Source organism: Falco naumanni, chromosome 11 (assembly GCF_017639655.2).
Source record: "Falco naumanni isolate bFalNau1 chromosome 11, bFalNau1.pat, whole genome shotgun sequence".
NCBI classification, from domain to species: domain Eukaryota; kingdom Metazoa; phylum Chordata; class Aves; order Falconiformes; family Falconidae; genus Falco; species Falco naumanni.
In genome coordinates, this window is record NC_054064.1 from 25414769 (window position 1) to 25435112 (window position 20344).

At 43.7% G+C, this 20344-nt stretch overlaps 1 protein-coding gene across 4 annotated transcripts; it reads right to left on the minus strand.

Moving 5' to 3' along the window:
- Positions 1-398: 398 nt before the first annotated feature.
- On the minus strand, positions 399-19567 carry EFCAB14 (EF-hand calcium binding domain 14). 4 transcript variants are annotated; one of them, XM_040611343.1, is made up of 12 exons: positions 19179-19565; positions 18158-18306; positions 14704-14849; positions 14266-14352; positions 12742-12840; positions 8378-8488; positions 7417-7497; positions 6364-6546; positions 5645-5725; positions 4348-4459; positions 3362-3493; positions 399-2497 (listed from the first exon to the last, which is right to left on the minus strand). In XM_040611343.1, exons 1-12 carry the CDS (start codon positions 19352-19354, stop codon positions 2322-2324), a joined length of 1533 nt encoding a protein of 510 aa, XP_040467277.1. In that variant the 5' UTR covers positions 19355-19565; the 3' UTR covers positions 399-2321. The 4 variants fall into 4 exon arrangements, with proteins under 4 accessions (XP_040467277.1, XP_040467279.1, XP_040467280.1 ...); XM_040611345.1 differs by lacking the exon at positions 8378-8488 and having other exon boundaries at positions 19179-19567; XM_040611346.1 differs by lacking the exon at positions 3362-3493 and having other exon boundaries at positions 19179-19566.
- Positions 19568-20344: the final 777 nt, after the last annotated feature.

Sequence of the window (20344 nt, forward strand, 5' to 3'; positions counted from 1 at the left end):
CAGCAGCATAGCATTAAACTCATGGGGACAGAAGCAGCCAGCTGGGGACAGGTGCCCCCCCCCCCCCCCCCCCCAAGCACACTGCTGCCCTAAGCCAAACAAAAGCAACCATTGCACTCCGGGCTGAGCGGCTTTTGTTAAATTGATGAGCACAAGTGCATCCTGTAACAGCAGTGACTACAGCAATTAGCGATCGACTACAGTCAACATGCAAGTTCAGCAGCACCCCTGGCCAGCTGTGCCCCAGTGCCCGTTAATGACCACAGTGACCACACTGACCTTGGCCACAGGCAGATGGCACAAAACACGCTGGCTCCGGCTGACAGTTTCACTATTGCTGTTGAGGAACCTTCTAAAAGTAAAGCAGACTGCAACAAAACAAAACACTCAGATTCACGTGGCGATACAACAATCCCTTCAATTTTTAAGGTAAGTTAAAGTCCATACAAATCAAACTTCCAAAAATACTTTGTGAACTCTGGCATATGGCTATGATACAGTATATGTACAAATAAAATACCAGAATGGTTACATTTTATTGCTAGTTTTTTTTTATTTGGTTAAGGAATTACACAGTAGTGTATAAAAGGGCGTGGGAAGCAGCAAGAAGCAAGTGTTGGCTTCTTGTCCTCTCAAAAGCCAAGGTTGGTTGGTTTTGCTTTGTTTTTAAATACTGTGTTCTCAGCATCACAGCAAAAGCATTTCTGTATTGGGTCACATCTGCATTACCCAAACAGGATAGAAGAGCAACAGTGAAAGAAGCCTAGGCAATGGGTAACAGGGTTCTGTTTTGTACATTCCTTCACTGATTCAATACTTCCAGAATACAATTACTCAGAAAACATCCAGTCTAAAGTTATATAAAAGTCAACAATTATGAACCGACTTCCACATAAACTGATGTTTCGATGAGGCAGGCAACTTCAGTTCACTAATCATGCAAAATACTCCCAACAAGATCAGTGATATTTCTGAGCAAAATCATTCAACTAGGCCCTGATTTAGCCTGCAAGAGAATCCCTTCTGCAAAAGTAACATTCTGTGGTCCAGAAGGTTATAAACACACTCCGCGTTTAGATCTACTGGCATAATCAAACCCTGAGGTTCCTCTGTAGTAAGGAAACCTCCCTTACAAAGCACGTGTCAGCAGAGAATACCGATGTGATTGCACACTCCTGCACTGCTTTTATACCTTCCTGTTGACAAGAACACGAAAGGTAAAGGCACCAAGAAGTGTTCACGTTCACATTAGTTGGGAAACAGCCCCCAAGTCTACTCTGGGCCTTTCCTGCCTGCTCGCACTTCTAGTGACCAGGAGCTTTACTCAGGACACTTCAGAGTGGCCCAAACAGTGGACGGAAAAAAACAGCAGCATCAGCAACCCTGTTCAAACATCTCCAGTGCCCAGTCAGTGAGACCGTCAGCACACAGCTGACTGTACCCAAGGCATGAACGATTCAGGTGTTGCTCAGCAGGCTGCACTGTGGACTTTTACCTCATAAGCATCTGTTAAAAGTTATTCAGTACTTACTTTTTTAAAAAAAACAGATAGGCTCATCTCACAAAATGTAATCTGTACACAATACAGCAAAGCTCAAAGAATGCTGAAGTGAAAGCCCAAGCACTTGGGAGGTAATTGCTCCTATAGGCTCATGATATAAAAACACTTTCAACTGTTCCCTCTAAAAATAAATCCTGCTATAGATGGGCATGTTTTACTACTCCTGCTTTCTTCTGACCGAGTCCAAACTCATTCATGCTTATACTCAGTCAAAGTTAGAAATTTAGCTGAAACTCTTAACCACCCCTTTTAGGCTTCATCTCTCATGATAAACAGCTTACTACCAACACAGCCCCTGACACAAACTTCCCCTTAAATATGCATAATTTACTCTATTTCAAATATATACAAGCAGAAGTAGCCCATCTTTACAAGACAGATTTCCTTCTACCCTAAAGTGCAGCTCTCTAATTTAAGGCAAATTTCAGTGAAATATAAAACCATAGTTTTATTTTAGTATGTACACATTTTAAATTAAAAACAAAGACTCCCTTAAGAAGGAAAGAATGAGAGGAAAATGTTTCCAAGTTTGGGAATTTTCTGGATTTTAACACAGTCCCAATATTATGTCCTATCAACATAGAAATTTGTAAATTTCTTTTCAGTAACTGCAGATGAAAAAAGAGGTGGCAATGTGTACAGTAATTTAGCTCCAAAGATCAGTAAAACACTGGGAAAGTGCAGACATAAGTTTTTCATGTCCCGTAGTTTCCTTTAGCTACAGTAGCATCCATCAGCATCACCCTTATAAACATATATCCTATACACCTAATGCTAATCTCAGTTCTTGTAATGAGTATTTCTCATCTCCATCTATGTCAAATTTCTTAAAGCTCTGTGACTCTTCAGCTGTAGAGCCAAGCAGCTTTTGAAGATCTTCATGCGATAGTTTTCCATCAGCATCTTCAGTTGCTTTTTCAAACAAATTCTGAAGATCTGCAAAAGGAACAAGGATTGAAAAGTAGATCCTTTAAATACACAGGAATATCCTATAAGCTGCTCTTCCAGTTTTACTGCACTGTGTCTTACTACCTAGTAATTAAATAAAGCATGCTCAAGTATGGAGTTTGCCTTCTGCGTTGTCACAAGCTGTCAGTAACAATTTAGGAGAGGGAAAAAAAAAAGCATGAACATCTCTGGATTAAAATTAAAAAACTAACCCCTATCTCTGTTCACAACTAATACCCCATTCTACAACCACTAACTGCATACAGATGCAGTTATCCTCCACAAAAGCAAGCTCTGAATTACTGTTGCTATGCCAACAGCACAGATGACATAAAGGGAAAAGTGTCTATTCATTTCCTGATGCAAAGCATTGCCCTTTCAGTAGCTGAAGAGACTGAACAGCAAGATCCAGAAACCATTCATTTGACCAGGCAGTGTTCCCTCAAAAAAAAAAAAAAACCACACACACACCCTTCCAAAACATAGACACTTATACCTACTTCACTTTCCTTCAGCACCCTAATTCTGCCCTTGACTTCTCCCCCAGTCTCTGGGGCGCTTGGTGTAATACTTTGGCACTCAAAACAATCATAATTCTCTTATAATGCACACTCCTGTTTAAATCCCAGTTTCTTTTCTTTTACATGCTACTCTTTCCTTTTAGTTTTGTTTTTGGGGTTTTTTAATTACTACTTTTTTTTTTTTTTAAATCTGTAGTTCTCCAGCTTTTAAAATTGACCTCAATTCTCCCAGAATGCCCAGCCGCACTGCCATAGTCCTAGTTATATTTATCTCCTAAACATTTATATGAAATATTCAGAAAAAGAAGAGGTCAGCCTAGAAAGGACATACCTTTGATGCTGGAAATTCCTGGTAAGGACAGATGTCTCAGCTGTCCATTACCCTCTGTGTTGCCATCAGCTGACCTTGAAGCCAGCCTTGAAAGGTCTGTGGGCTTTGCTGTAGTACTCAGACTACTTTCAACTGTTAAAAAACAATTTCTGTTAGTCTTACTAATTCCACAGAATTGCAGTTAGCAAAACAAAAAATGTGATATAACTGATTTTTTTTTCTTCATCACAGATGCTGTATGGATTAAGAATGTTGCAAAATCATTTCAGAATACAGCAGTGTTGTTGCCTTTCACTAGTAACTGGAAGAATAGAAGGAAACTTCTTTTTGGATAGTTACATAGCTTTAATCTTTCATGCTGTACTAGATGTATAATTGTAAACCCCATACAAAGAATGACTTGGAAACACTTTCTCCTTCCCAGTCTGAAAGTGCTGAACAAGCTTTATTAAGCAAATGACATCTGCCCACCTGGGTTGTTTTCACTTAGTCAGTGGAGGTATCTGTCTTCCCTAACAGCAAGGTCTAAACTTCCAAGCTGCTGCTTTACAAATTAACAACAAGCACAGTTCTAGTGTAATGAGGTATTTCAAATCTTATCTTCGGCACTACCTGAATATATACAGCAAAAGTGCAGAACTGAGACAAGTCAGCAGAGAGGCAGACCTTTCCTCTATATTACACTTAGATTTTGAAAAAGCAAAAATACATGTTACTGGGTATAAATTTCAACAGATTAATCACTGTATGTCTTCAAATACAAGCTACTGATGCATGTGAATCCTGCTATACACATGCAAAGTCACCTTCAAACTGGTCTATATATAGTTTTCTGTTTTAGAGCCATCAGTTTCTGACCACTTCAACAGAAATAATCTTCACAAAGTCTTAAGGAACAGACTAAATTATGCACCTTCACCAGTTATTCTTTGAAATTACAAGGGAACTTTCAGGTTTATGGATTACTATTACATGACAATTCTTACCATTCTTTGATGTCTCAATAGATCTGTCGTTTTCTGGCTTGCCTGCGAGAGCACCAAGCAGTTGAAGCTTCTCTCTTAGTATTGATACCTGAGAATCTCTAGTTCCTGTTTCCTGCATACATAGGAAAAAATTTCTTAAAAAGCACCCCTTCAGCAGATGGAGATCAGGAAAAGTAGTAATTTAAAATTTGTAAGTACTTGGGGAGGTCGCCAGGCTGATCAAAGTTTACAACGCTAAACAAGATTTAAAAATGAATAAATAAATAAATAATAATTTTTAAGAAATCTATGGAAAGATGTAAGAAAACAACAGAATCAGTACCTCTACCAGAAAAGTAGGCAGCTATTTAGCAGGCACTGATTTCAAAAGAACCTGACATTTAATTTCTGTATTTCTTACACAAATGAGCAAGACTGAAAAATCATAATATAGAACAGTCAAACATACTTAGAGCAAACATCTATACATTAATTGAATGCATAATTGTTTGAAACGTTTGCCTGTAGTACTGACTACCTTGGTGCGGGACTCACTGTATCTCTGTCAAAGTAAAAACACCACATTTTCTAATCTGGAGCTCCTTTGCTCTTTTTGTGAGTAGGTTCCAGATGACAGGCTGAGTTCACATCAATTCAAACCTAGAACTGACAGTGCAGCCAGTTCACTCACCTGCCTTCTTTCCAGAATATGGGACACTAAGAACTCAGCAGCACTGCCTCTTATCCCCAGCCCACAGTGTGGCCATTCAGTCAGTCTGTTAAACACGCTCACAGCCAGTCAACAGATCATTACCGAGAGGTAGCCCTTCATCAATTCCTAGGCTCCGCTAGCGCAAAGGTTCTCTAAGTCATCCAGGTTTGAAAACTTCCCTGGGCTAAATGCTGCAACCTCATTTGCAGTGTGAACCCACAATGGCTGGGCTAGTTTTGCTGAGCGCATGGCAATGAGTACACAAACGAGCTGGCTGCCAGAGTTCCCTGTTCTGCTGGACCGAGGTCTGAACCTCCCAGGATTCTTTCAGCTCCACGGGAAGGATATTACGGCAGCCCTGCTATGCTATCCCAGATGTAGTCAGAACAGCAATACTATTACAACTTTTCTTCCATCCTAATTAGCTTCCTGTCCCCAAAATGGGGTGGATAAGCTGTCCTTCTACTCTGGCCTTTCTTTTAAAAGAAACTTGATCAGATTAGCCTGTTTGCAGATCTTTCCTCAATTAAGTCACATTTAAAACATGACTATAAAGACAACAAAATGCTCTACTAATCCAGTGTAATTTGTGTTTCCTTACTTTACCTTCAGTTCTTTATTTGAATGAGTTTCATTATCTAGTTGATCTTCATTTTCCATTTTTGGAGAGGTAGTTGCATCATTCCCCTGCAAGAAAAAGGGAGGGGAGCAGAGCTCATTCATGTACTTATTTTCTACAATATAATTTCTTTCCTTCAAATTTGGCAGGCATGAAGCAGGAAAAAACAGGACAAATATGTGCTAGAATGAACATGAAGACAGTAGTTTATGTAATTTACCACAGCAACATCAGAATATTCCTTATTGCTAAACACACAGAACATGTTCTCAGAGACTGGCCCCAGTATGGCATAAAGAAAGTACTGGAAGGACTTCAGAACATATTAATGTTTTGGTTAAGGATCTTTTTCTAAGCATTTAAGCATCGCAGGACAATCCAGAGGCCCACCTAGGTCCTCCAAAAACCCTGCCACAGCGCCTTCCTAAAACAGTTAGAGGTTTGTGAATCCCATCCCATCAAGCAGTCATACAAGTCTTAGATGTCACAGCGTTTGGGATAGTCTTCTGTAGATTCTGCAGAGAAGAAATCACTACTTCAGAGGTACTCTCAATGTTGGTTATCTGTTCAGAAATATGGAATAAATTCCAGCCTGTCTCAAGTTTCATTCTGACATTTTCTTTCGTTAGGTTTGAAAAGTTATCTGTGTATAGAAAGTACTGAAACTACTAGCCTGAGTAGACAACCTTAGTCATCAAATACTTACCGCACTGGTAGACAAGTTCTCTCTTTTGTCCAGATTATTCACAGCAAGAGGAGAGTTTTCCAACAGCATAACCCTCCGGCTAAGGTTACCAATGGCTGAATCCATGTTTAGAAGCTTGATGTCATTCAACTTTTGGTACGCCACTACAGCATTACTTAGCTCTTCCAAAGCTGCATGCAGTGACTACATAGTGAAATATAAAACCAGCACATGTCAGTTTACTCAACCTCTGCAGCACTCTTGTTATTAACAACATGGTGACTGACCCAGTTTAACTGGGCAGACTTCAAACTGGCTCTCCACCAACACCACTGAAAACATCCAACTGGAAGCTTCCAGAATGTTATTCCAGCTTTCAAAGTTTAAAACTCAGATTCTTCCTCAGGGCTAACCTCTTTGTTGCCAATGTAATCACTTCAGCTGTGCCAGCAAACACAGAAAGCCTATTCATCTAAATTTCCAGGGCAAGCTTAGTAACTACATCAACTACTTTTTTCCCAGGAAAACAGGTATTAGGCATATTAATATACAAGATTAATTTTTGAGGAAAATATTGACTGCATTAAATGTAAATAAATGCAGTCATTCCATTCCAACCCATTCAGCTAAACACCCACATGTTACCATTTTTCCTTGTTGCTGAATCCCCACTTTCCACACCTTATTACATTGAGGGTAGCTCAGTACGTGTCACTCCCAAATTTGCTCGGATTGGCAAGTACCTGCCATAAAATCTGTTCCATAAAAAGCCTTTAACTAATTTCCATTTACATAAGCAAATTACACCTAAGATTTGTTGGATATCCACTTCAGTCTTTTTACTCCTCACCCAGTTAGAATACAAAAAAACCACTCTCAGACTAGGGTACTTTCCTGTTTGCACGTACACAGGAACAAACTACAGCAAAATAAACTTATATTTTGTTTTGAAGGATGCCATCTGTACTGTCTTGATAAAAACCCCTACTTTCTTGCACACTATGGTACTACAAAACACAAATTCACATATCATGATATTTGTACCAATATTCTTTATGCAAGAGAGAAAAATACCTTTTTGCAATTTTCTGTCTGATTTCTCTCAGTCCTTGGCACAACAGTGGAGGGAAGTGAAGGTATCTGTTTTAACTCCTTCTAAGGAAAGAAGTAGAAAATTATGTTACAAAATGGCTGTAAAAAACCCAAAAAACTCAGCTTTTAATCAGTGGCAGGCTACAGCTGAGGATGTTTTGCTACAATTATAGTCACTCATGTCTGTTGCGCATACAGTATTTTAAAAAGGCTAATGCAGAGTTTTCTCTTTCAAACACATAAGGTCCAAATTTATTTTAATTAAACACTCCTAATTAGCTCTTCTCTCTTTAATGAAGTATTATGATACACATTTCACTGCTACCATACACACTACCATATCTGCAATGTTTTCGTAGCACCCTCTACTGAAGCAAGTTTTATATTGTGTCTAATTCAGATTTTAATCTGCAAGTGTTCTTATTAAAGTAATACTGTATTGTAGTTTAGATGAAAAATTTAATTATTGGCTCAGTTTGTTAACTCCAAGTGAGAGGTCAGTATAAATACAGTGAGTAGTTTCTGGTAAAGACGGTCAGTAATTTCATCCCTATACACATCCTTAATTCAACCAACAAACTATCTCAACGCTTCCACCATCCCCAGATCCTAAGACAGTGCCGACAGCTACCATGAAGCAGCGCCCTGCATCACAGAAGCAGAGATTCCCAAGGCTCCACACCTGTGTAGCAGGAAGCAAAAATCTGCAGGATAGGTAGTAGAGACCAGCAATTCTGGTTCCAGAGAAATACACACTTGGTACCATACAGGAGATGCCACACAAGGATAAGAAGATTAGCTTATTAACGCACCAACCAGCACCTATCGAAACTGCAAAAGTATTTCAAAGGCATAAGGCAGAACTCCACACAGTTCTTAAATTTGCTTCATATTAGGCATGTCAACTGTGAAAATGCAGTGTTAATTCAGTACTTTTTCTTACCACGTCATTCTGGAGTATTTCTATGGATTTCTTGTATTCTTCAATAGCTGTCTGGATATTTTCAACATCATGAGAAACACTGGTAAGTGTGCTACCTATGTTCGCTACAGTCTGGAATAAAGAAGATGACAAAAATCTCAGCCTTCCTCAAACTGCACTGTCCCAAAGTTTCCATCTGCTAAACACAATGTTTTGTTAGTGAAGCTGCAGGCAGACTGCCACAAAAACTGGCACGTGAATTTGAAGTATTCAGAACTTTGTTTGCAGACAAAATTGTGAATTATACCCATCGCACCTCCAGGCCAATAAGCAAAGACACACTCTATATCATATGAGCTAGATAACCAAAATTACAAGTTTGCTACTCCCACTTCCAAAACAATACAAATGTTCTGGCATTAATTAAAAAAATAATAATCCTGGTATGAAGACATCTTGCCTCCTCTCTACATGAGAGTATTTGTATTGAATACAAGTATGCTGACATGACCCGATTTACCCTGCCTTCATTGCCTACCAGGGCTACCCATCAGACACATACGCTGCAAAACTAGTCTGCTTAAAGGTTGCAGGTTAAATTTTCAAACAAGTATTGCCTTTTTTAAAATGAAAGAACAGATCTGAAGCATCAGGAAAGCCCTCGTAAATTCTGCAGGTACAGTCAATGTGCTCTGACACAGTTCCTTTGCTCCTGACTGCTCCTACCACATGCCTCCCTTGCCTTCACCTATGTGAACTTCTTCAACTCCCAGCTCTAACTTTAGAAAGCTACTGTTCTGAAAATTGGTGTTCTAGCAGCTGACAGCATAGCACCCATCAGAGTCAGTCAGCTAGCCCATCCACAAACATTCCTGAAAGTTACAGTAACAGGACAGAGCATATGCTTCTCATTCCATATGTAATACTTCCTTCAATTGTTAAAACAAACAGAACCCATCTAAAAATTGCCTTTTCCTATAACCCTGTTACACTTATAAGCTCTTAAGGGGCTGAAGTGACCCTCTAGCTATGCAGACTGTGTGGATATTGTTTGAATACAAGTCTTTCTCCAGCTCTTCATTTTACAAGTCTGAACACAGGTTCAATAAGCAATGTCTCTGCCCTGGAAGACTTCAGGACGCACTTAGCGCCTTTCATCAGTCTGAACACAGGACACTGTCCAACAGGATTCCCTCAGTAATCCTTCAGGACTCAACAGCAGCAAGCAGCTCCCCATTTCCAAGAACAGTACCTACTTGGAAAAAGGCTTAAAAAAAACCAAAATTCTCTTCTAAAGATAGTAGCCTTTTCACAGAATCATAAAATCGTTCAGGTTGGAAAAGCCATTTAAGATCATCAAGTCCAACCATTAACCTGGCACTGCCAAGTCCACCACTAAACCATGTCCCCAAGCACCACATCTCCAGGCCTTTTAAATGCCTCCAGGGGTGGTGACTCCAACACGCCCCCACACAGCCTGTTCCAGGGCCTCACAGCCCTTTCAGTGAAGACATTGCCCCCAACATCCAATGTAAACCTCCCCTGGTGCAACTCGAGGCCATTTCCTCGCGTCCTATCGCTTGTTATCTGGGAGAAGAGACCGACCCCCACCTGGCTGCAGCCTCCCGTCAGGGAGCTGTAGCGAGCGATAAGGTCTCCCCTCAGCCGCCTTTTCCCCAGGCCAAACAGCCCCAGTTCCCTCAGCTGCTCCTCACAAGACTTGTAAGGTCTCTTAAGACCTTCACCAGCCCCGCTGCCCGTCCCTGGACACGCTCCAGCACCTCAGTGTCCCTCTTGTAGTGAGGGGCCCAAACCCAGACACGGGATTCCAGGTGCAGGGGGACAATCACGGCCCTGGTCCTGCTGGCCACACTGGTTTGGATACCAGCCAGGGTGCTGTTGGCCACCTGGGCACACCGCTGGCTCCTGTTCAGCGGCTGCCCACCAGCCCCCCCAGGCCCTTTCCCACCGGGCAGTTCCAGCCCCCTGCCCCAGCCCGTGGGGCTGGTGGGACCCCAGCGCAGGACCCGGCACCGAGACCTGTAGACCCTCACACCGCTGGCCTCGGCCCATCGGTCCGGCCTGCCCAGATCCCTCTGCAGAGCCTCCTGCCCTCCAGCAGATCCACACTCCCACCCAGCCTGGGCTGTCCGCAAACTGACTGGGGGTGCGCTCGATCCCCCCCAGGTCGTCGATGAAGACATTAACGGGCCTGGCCCAGCGCTGAGCCCTGGGGAACACCCCTTGTGACCGGCTGCCAGCGGGATGTAACTCCATCCTCCACCACCTTTGGGCTCGGCTGTGCAGCCAGCTTTTTACCCAGCAAACAGGACACTCGTCCAAGCCACGAGCAGCCAGTTTCCCCAGGAGAATGCTGCAGGAAACGGTGTCAAAGGCTTCACTAAAGTCTAGGCGGACAACATCCACAGCCTCTCCCTCATCGACTCAGCAGGTCACTTTGTCATAGAAGGAGATCAGGCCAGCCAAGCAGGACCTGCCTTTCATAAACCCATGCTGACTGGGCCTGATCCCCTGGTTGTCCTGTACGTGCTGTGTGACAGCACTCAGGGTTATCTGCTCCATAAGCTTCCCCAGCACAGAGGTCAGGCTGGCAGGCCTGTAGCTCCCCAGACCTTCCTTCTGGCCCTTCTTGTAGCAAGGCGTCACAGTGGCTAACCTCCAGTCAACTGGGGCCAGCCCAGTGAGCCAGGACTGTTGATAGTCTATTTCTTCCAAGGCAGGTAATTTCAAAACCAGCTGGATACAAGGGACAGTTGAGCAGGTGACTTTTCACCAAAAGCCAGGCTACTCACCTACACACACCGAAGTTCTCCTGCGTGACAGGAGGTAGTACAGCAGGCACACAGAAGTCAAAAAAGTCCAAGTCTTGAAATCTATTGCTTTTCATTAACATGACACATACAAACCATTAGAAATATTGTATTTAAACTTCTAAATACTTTTTCCACACTCAGCACCTCGCAGTATATCTCCCAGCTCTGTTTTATTTTACCAACCTACCAAAATGTAAAGGCAAGCAAGATAGCATCAAGAGAGCAGTGGAAACAGATGCCACATGTAACACCTTACTTAGACTCAACAGCTGAGACTGGAAAGAACTCAAAATTCCCAAGACCTTTGATTTCCGTGAAGCATGAGTAAGGATGGACTTATCTGAAAATAAAAAAGTCTTGCTCTTCAGGAGATCCTTGCAAGAGAAACCTGTTGGCCTAACACTTGATCCTGACAGTACTGAAGGCAGCAAGGTGACAAGGTGTTTCTGTATGTTTACTATGTTATATATATATACATACATACACACACAAATAAAGTAGGTGGAGGTTCCAGACTAGGTACTGCATAGACTTACTTCTGATATAACAATGAAAATCCAGCATGCTTATAACAGCAAATTAGAGACTTAGGAAACAGCTTTGTACTCCTCCCAGAAAAAGAAATCCGAGCAGCCTGATCAGCCAAACCACACTAATTGCTTTGCATATGACTAGCTTGTTGATTATACATTAATTTTGGAGGGACAGGAAATGAGAAGTGGAAACCCATAAAAGCCACAAAGATGGGAGTGACATTAGGTGTTAGCCCAATATAAATGCTTACTGCTAAACAAACAGAACTGCCATGGAAGAGCTGGGAAAGTTTCAACAAGCCATTCTTTTTACCAGAATGAACAGGACAGTTCTTTGGTAAAGAACGCTCAGCTAAGGCACATGGTAAGACACCATATTAACAGAAGTCACTTTTGAAGTAAGCTTGTGTCACCCAGTAAGATCCATCTTTCAAGGAATTGTCAGAAACCCATCCCAGTACAATTCGTTTTTCTGTACATGTAGTGAACACCAAGAAAGCTCCCACACAAGTGTTCCAGGCCCACTGCTCCCAAGTTTGACCCCTACAAAACTGTAAACACAGAGCCAGATGTAGAACCATTCACTGCACAAGATGAGGAAATTTTCCAGAAAGCAATCCATTTCCTCTTCCAATTAAAAAAGCTAACAAACCACCTATTTGCAAGCAGAGTGGTAAAGCTGCAGACAGACTTTTTGCAAGTGTCAAAGGATACTATGACTAGCAACCCGAAGGAAAGCAACCAGAAAGATCAGCCCCAAGGTAAAGAAATAACAACACGATACAAACAAATGTGTCTCCAGAAAGGGACAAACAAGGCCTTCCCATTTTTTACCTGCCGTACATTATCACGGGACCATACAACATCACGTATATGAAGTCAAATTTAAAAACAAGAGAAGCAAACGTTCCTCACATGCAGTTCAGGTAACTCCTGTTGTCAGTGCTGTCTCCAAAAGCCCAGCTGCAGCTTCACAGCACAGAATGCATTTAGCAATAGCCACACTTACAGTACTTGCCTTCTGAAGTTTTTCTACTGTGAGAGGAAGTGAAATCAGATCGGAAGCAGACTTTATGTTGTTTTTGAGATGATTTACTGTTGAGGTCAATAGTGATATCTAAAACGAAAAAGAAATATTTAGAATTAGTCAACGCAATCCCAATTCTGACCTTTCCCAATACTAATGACTTAATTAGTAACATTAAAACATAAGGCAAGACAAAATTATATACGTACACACCCACAAAACACCCATCTCTAGGTTTGCAGTCCTGCCTAGGCTACATTAAAAATATTCTGCCTCTTGCAACAGAAGATGATTTTTTTTCTAAACTGAATGAAAACCATAGAAGTCCCTTTTCAATAAGGTACCTTCTGCCTATTTTTCATTCACTCTTTAGAGGCTGTTGCCCAAGATAGATTTAAAAAATTGTGCAAGAAGCCCTTACGTGGAGCAAAGCGTCATCCACGTCGGTATTCAGCAATCAAACCTGCCTGGCAATCCCAACGAAGCCACGCAACTTCTCTAGCTGAGTGACAGGCAAAGAAGATGTACATATCACCCAAACTTCCTGCTACAGAAGTAGAACAGTGACAATCCAGGCACAGCTGGTTAAATTTCTGTCAGCTCTCTGACCCAGAAAGCAAGTTGTTCAGTAGGTCAAGACCACTTATTCCAATTGAGAAATTGTCAAATATATTAAAATCAACTACATGCCAGTCATTAATTGCTAATACTATCAGTTTAAGATCAATTTGTAGCCATCAGTAGTCAAAACAAAGAAAAAAATTTATTCTCACATGTGATAACACAAAAATAGAGCAGATAATCCCACTTTCTTCTGGTTAAAAGAAGTTGTTTCCCAAGCTGAGGAAAGGGGCAAGATCCTAATTTTACATTAGACCAATGCTGATCTGCTAGTGTGCAGTTTCTGGTTCCACAGCTGTGAATATTGGCTGAAATATTTCCCAGCAGCAGACCCCAATAGTTCATGGAAAAAAACAGATTTTGATTCCCAGAAGAGTCACCTCAGACTGCTGCCAGACCCTGAACTTGAAGGCCTGCAAGAACCACGTGCAAGTATCTTCAACATCCAGTTGCATATGATAGAATTTTAAAAGCGCAATGAAGCGCCTAAATATCTGTGCACAATGCATACTGTCAGATGTCAAAGAAAGCAAGTCAAATTTTAAAATATATTCATGTGCCCCATTAAGCACCTAACCACTGCATAAAACTGAAGAAAACCCAATCTGAGCAGGCATCTTGGTACTCTTAAAAATTAAACACAAAGCACCAGTGTCAGGAAGGGTTCCCCACACACGCTTCTCAATACCACCAGCTGTGAGCAGCTCTGAACTTCTACCCTCCGAGGCAAGAATTTCACTAAGATCCTTTGCTGGATGCTTGGTTTGAAGCATGAGTTAATACAGAGCTGAGGGAACAGCTTTCTGTTAAGTGGCTTAGTTCTAGCCATGTAAACAGAGCTAAGATTTACACCGGCTCAGATTCTGAGTGTGTATTAGCAGATTTTATACTCACAAGATGCCAGGACTTCATTTGTAGCAACATGAACTCGCACTGATTCAAGTAACTCTTTTCCACGCTTATGAAACACCTGCAGACATTCTTGAGAAATTTGAAAAGTCAAATCTCTCATTATAAGCATCACAATTATTTGGAAGGAAAATTAAGAACTGCACAGTTCTCAGGTTCTTTTAAGTTCTGCCTGAAGTCTTTCTACCAGTTGTGCAACTTCTCTTCTTTGCAATCAGTCTCCAGTCCAGCTGGATGCTCAAACTTTTTTTTGCTTCTTTAATAACAAGGCTTACGCTCCATTTTAACTTCAAAAATAAAAAAGTTGTGTATGATCACAGAAGTCATAAAAGCTCAGCACTGCACTTGAAATTAGTTTCTGTAAAAATAAATTTTAATTGTATATTTTCTTATTCTTCAAAACCAAGCACTGATCTGTCTCACCTGTTTATTGATCTCTGTGATATTTATCCAAATTTTATTTAGCCCCAGTTCTCCAGTCTCGATTTGTTCTAGTTGCTTTTGCTTCTGCACCAAATCTTCATTCAGTTTAGGAATTTCTTGGAATGATGTCTTTTGATTAGATTCCACTACAAAAATGAAAAAAAAAATTTAAAAATACAATAAAAAACCCAAAATTCCAGGTAAACAACATTGAGAGCAGCAAACAAATTACAAGCAGCAACACTACAGCAGCAAAAGAAGGAAATGTAGTTTCTACATACAAGTTTATCACCCATCCAGAATTGTGTTCATTCAGAATGAGAGCAATTTTTTATTTTAAGAGTACTGATGAGAGAGAACCCAGAGAGACTGTACTAAATTTACCACTTTGCAATAGTACTGTCATTCTGGCAAGCCTCAGCAGGTCTTTATTTAGTGCAGTTATTTTGCATTACTTTCACAGAGGAACACGAAATAGTAATGGGACTGTGTATCAGAACTGCCGACAGTACCAGGGCAAAGGAGGCACGTGAAGGGAACCTCAGTGCCCTTTTCAAGCCTGCAAAGGGCCTGCTGCTGACCAAGTGAATTCCAAAGAGATTAACGTGATTATAGTTGTTCTGTGTGACAAAGACAAATGGGGAAAAAAAAAGTACAAGTTTACACACTAATGTCTGTTGGTAAACAAATCAGTAAACAAAGTCATTGGACAAAGTCAGTTATTACTGCAATTAATACTACAGGAAGGGGGAAACATGCAGTTCAAACCAATTCAAGTGAGCCTCAGAAATGCAGCTCCTCCAGATCTGCAGTGACTAAGCTGTTTAGCTGCAAGCGTCACTAGGCAATCCTAAATCCCTAGGTCCAGGAAACAAATAAGCAAAACTTTTGAGATGGAGATTCCAGAGTTCTCCAAAATCTGCACCTCTGCCCTGTTACACAGCACTGGAATGCTCCGTAACAAACTGCTATCGCACTGACCAGACTGCCAAAAGCAGTGGGACCTACGTCATAGGTAGCTGGCAGCTCCCAGAACGAGTTTCCATATCTGACCCATCCAGTCAAAAGGGGGACACCTCCAGGAGGGTTCCATGCCCGTGGAGTGGATACCCAAATACATACAACTGGAAGGCTGTGCATCTTCAAAAACCCAGTTTGCTTTTCTTAAAGGAAGTCCTAGAAGTCATTTCTAAGTACAGAGTAACGTGCATTGATCACCCAAGATCCAAACCACACTTCCAGTTCGGCAAGACCTTGAAAGGTATTTTAGCCAAAACAGATCGAGAGCCAACTGTGCATGTGACACAAACAGTTCACGCTGAACCTGATCTTTCGGAGGCTCTTGTAGAAAAATTATTTTCTGTTTTGCCACTCTCACTGTGTACAGTGAGATACCACTTAACCTTCCTAGCACTGCAAAAAAACCTCCTAAGTACTATACACATTCTCTGCATCGTTCCTAACAACTGAAGGGAAACACCACAATGACTTCCCCTTATCCCAGACGTACTAGATGCAAAGATGTCTTATTTTTAAAAAGCACTCATACCATACTCAGTTTGTACAAAGGATGGCAGATCATTAACAAATACCGCCACAGCAATCTGCTCTTATGCAGAAAAGGTCTGGATGAAGATTCAGAGGAGTAAGGTTCTTCTTCCAAACTTGTTGTAGGACAGAGAGATCCCGTGCCTTTGCTTCACCATCCACCAACACATCTCACCAAGGCACAATGTTACCTTTTGGAACGATATTATTCTTGCTGTCTGCTTTTCTGTGGTTGTTTTTAATGCTGTGCCTCAATATAAAACTCCCATCCAGCTTCTAGGCATGCTATTACAGTGGCAGGGAAACCCAAGACTACTTAATCACTAGATAAAGTATTAAGTGCTCAGCTTTTCTATCAGAGCTATTAAGGAGAAAACAAGCACATCTGTGATTGCCAGACAGTAAGCTCAAGAGAGAACAACTGCTTTAACAAAAAGCCTATGTAGAACAGGAACAATGAAACTTAACTACACCAAAGCCAGCAAATGTTGTCATCGTGCAAAACATTTACTGCCGGTACATTCTTGAAGCAGACTAGTCCATGAAAATCGGCAGTCAGCTCACCCAGAACAGAGAAACAGCTACTGCAGGGCTGTTCGGTAAGCTCACAGCCACAAAGCAGTGCCTGTAACTGAAGGTATCCTCCATAAGTGGTGATTGCCAATCTACCAACAACTCTAGCTAGCCAGCAGGTTCCACCCTAGCAGACAACTCCCCACCTCACAACAAAGTTGAAACACCTGAACAGGAAGTCCTGAACAACAACAGCAACAAATTTTTTCTTTTTTTTTTTTTTTATTAAACACACATTTCCTCAATACCTCTTTTACCACACAAGACCACACAAGCAAATCAAACCCTCTGCTTACCTCCAGCCCTAACAGTCTCCTCTAATTTTTTAATTTATTTCACCAGCCTTGTTTTTAAGGTCATCTTCATGTCCTGGGCACAAAAATTTTAAGATGAAGATCAAAGTTAAGGACAAAACTCACAGTCAACAGCGGTGCTCCTCAGGCAAAATGTTACCTACTTAGCCTTCCTGAAGCCACTACAGACTACCTGAATGCTTAAGCTTCACTCTCTCCCACTCCATACACATAGCTCCTCAGCTTACCCTTGCCTTTTTCAACATACAGGATTTTAAATGCTACTAAAATAATGCACCAAAACATATCTTGTGTCCATAGGTGAGGTATAGAGAACAGCAAGCAAGTTAAAGCAAATCTCACCATTTGTTATACCTCACCACTATAGAAGTTATAATACTGAAATCTTACAGAGACAGGGAAAACCTGAGACCTACAAGCAAAATGCTTCACCTTAATGCCATACTTCAAAGTATTAAACATGATGTAACTCCACACCATAAGCAACACAACATAAAAAGTTGGACAAGAACAGGTCAATGCAAGGAAGATAAATATTCAGAGGATACCAAGAAAAAAACACAATACAGAAGCAACATTCAAATTGCAGTCATGCCATAGCAAGTATTAGAAGTTTTTAAAAGAGCTCAAGAAAAGAACATTGTTTTCCATTCAGTGATGCATCAAAATCCCCTAGACTGCTTTTATGGAGCTGATCAGAACTTTTTCTTTTTAAATAGGGTCTTTCTTTGGAAGAAAACATTCCCAAAGTCAGGAATTTTAGAAACGTAGGTACAAGCAGCTACAAGCCCAACCAGTCCAACACCCCTGCTCTTCAGAAGATGTAGAGCAGGCAAGAATATATAACATTTGCCTCAGATTCACCCAGCCTCCTACTGTTTTTGGCCTCAGAGGACTCCTCAATTCAGAGGCAGTTCATCTATTCAGTACTTTCAAACTTTGAACAAGCAAGTAGGCAACTAAAGCTCTTCATACTGCCCAAAGCAAATGTGAAATAGCGTAGTTACATTTACACTTACTAGTTCGAAACTTCTCCTTTATTGCATCCAGATCCTCCTTGAGAGCCACCTGCATCCAGACTAAGCCCACACATGCTACCACGCAAGCAGCAAGAATGACAAATGCACACAACGGGTAACAGAACTTGCAGCATCGTAGATAGTCTCCTCTGGATAAAACAAAAAGAACAGCTTACAAATATTCAACAATACACAGAAAAGTTTTATTTTAATGCTGTTCTACCGAAGTAAAGAGCAGTGCTGGAACAGAACACATTTTTGCTGAGAAAAGCTAACAAAGAGGTTTTCCAAGAACAAACAAGGCTATACAGTGAGATCAGGGCTACCACTCTCTCTTCAGTTTATCCTCAGGAGGCACAACTCGCATACTTAAGAGCAGATGTCAGGTTTCCCTTACTAAAATTTCCTGCTCTGCTCACATAAACTTATGTGAAGAACATCTGCTTGGTAGCTTGAAAAGCAGGCTTCAAGAAAGGGTATTACCATAATGTGATGGCAAGTCCTTCTAGATTACCTTAAACTGTGAAAGCCTGAGTTTCTCTTAAAAAAACCCACCTACTTTGTGTTATTCTTAGAGACCCATTAGTAACGCTGTTTTAACTTAAAAGTTTATTCTTTGGCAAAAGCACATCACATCCATGAGAAAACCAGCCCTCCGCCAGCCCGCAGATACAGGGCTGTGCCACGCCAAGCACACACGGGTAACGGCTCAACACTTCAAGCAGCTGACCCCGAGCTGCTCCAAGGGCTCCGGCTGCGGTGAGCGCCCAACAGAAACGCCGAGAAGAAACGAAAAAAAAGCCAGAGACGGCTCAGACCTGCTTCCACCCCCAGGCAGGCGACCTGCTGGGCCCGACACCCTCGGGGCTGCCCCAGGTTCCTTGGCAGCCCCCTGCGCCCCGCGGCCGCCCCCAGCTCGCCCCGCAGGCGGGCGCCGAGGCGAGGGCTCCCGCGGCGGCAGGGCCGGGGCCCGCAGGCGGGCACGGGGCTCCGCGCCGGCAGGACCGGGCCCGGGACTCACTTGCCGCAGCGGCCCCGCGCCCCCGCGAACTCGTCCTCCTCGGAGCTGGACTCGGAGTCGGAGGCGGGTGGCTCGGTGCGCAGCAGCCGGTGGCCCGAGCCCTTCTTGGCGGGCTTCTTCCTGCGGCCGTCGGCGGCCAGGCCGATGAGGGCGTTCAGCTCCTTCCGCTTCTTCATCCTCTTGTGGGGCGGCGGCGGCGGCACGGCCGGCGGCTGGCTCCCGCCTCCCTCCTCCTCCGCCGCCGCCGCGGCGGCCGCCGCCAGCGCGTCCCGGCTCGCCAGCCTGCGGCCCGGCCGCGGCTACAGGCGCTCCGCGGGGCCGCGGCCGCTGCTCCCCCGCCGGCCCCGCGGCGGCACGCCCGGCCTCGCTACCGCCGCCTGCGCCATGGCTGCTCCCGGCCCCGCCGCCTGCACCTGCCAGCAAACCGCCTCCCCATTGGGCGGCGCGGGACCGCCCCCTCAGGGCTTAAAGGCCCAGGCGCGCCGCCCACGGGGGCCGGGAGAGGCGCGGACGGGTCGTGGGTTCGAGTCGCGCCTCTGGCGGGTGGGACGAGCGGTTGAAGGGGCGGCCACCAGCGCGGGGGGCACGGCACGGCACGGCACGGCTGGTGCCTCCCGTCGCCGTCACCCTCCGCCCCCTCGCCCGCCAGACTGGACAGCGGCCCTTGCTACCGGAGATAACTGTGGCAGGGAAGCGGCGGTACCTGGCAGCTGCCCGTCCTCCGCCTGCCCCAGAGCGCCTCCGGTACCAGCCCCTCGGCTTACCGGGCACCGCCCGGCCAGCCCGGCGCGGCACCCACCGCGCTAACGGCGAGGGCGATGCGGTCCTGGCCGTCTGTAAGATGCGGCTTGAAACGCCAGCCCCACGGATGGGGCTGGATGGGGATGAGCGGACCCTTGGGAGGCAGGAATGGTGGCGGGGACCTCGGGGGGCGGCAGCGCCGGGCATGCACCTGCCTGCTCCCCCGGGCTTGTGCGCACCGAGCGCCTGAGAACTGCGTGCGAAGGAGCGGCATTCCCAGAGCCGGCCCCCGCGCCCGGTGGGATGGCCGCTGCGCACCCTCCCGCAGCCAGGCTCTTAGGTTTTTTTTTTTCTTTTCTTCCCTAAAAGCCCCGGTAGCGCTCGGTCTTCGCAGTTTTCTCCGATGGCAGCGCGCGGGCCGGCGG

Excerpts from the sequence above, each read along its gene's own strand:
- EFCAB14 (XM_040611343.1), bottom strand. The coding sequence starts at position 19,354 with ATGAAGAAGCGGAAGGAGCTGAACGCCCTCATCGGCCTGGCCGCCGAC. Across the intron at positions 14,850-18,157 it reads AAAGGAGAAGTTTCGAACTA|TGGAATCTAATCAAAAGACA; the intron begins GTAAGTGTAAAT and ends TCATTTTTGTAG. Across the intron at positions 12,841-14,265 it reads AAATGAAGTCCTGGCATCTT|ATATCACTATTGACCTCAAC; the intron begins GTGAGTATAAAA and ends TTTTCGTTTTAG.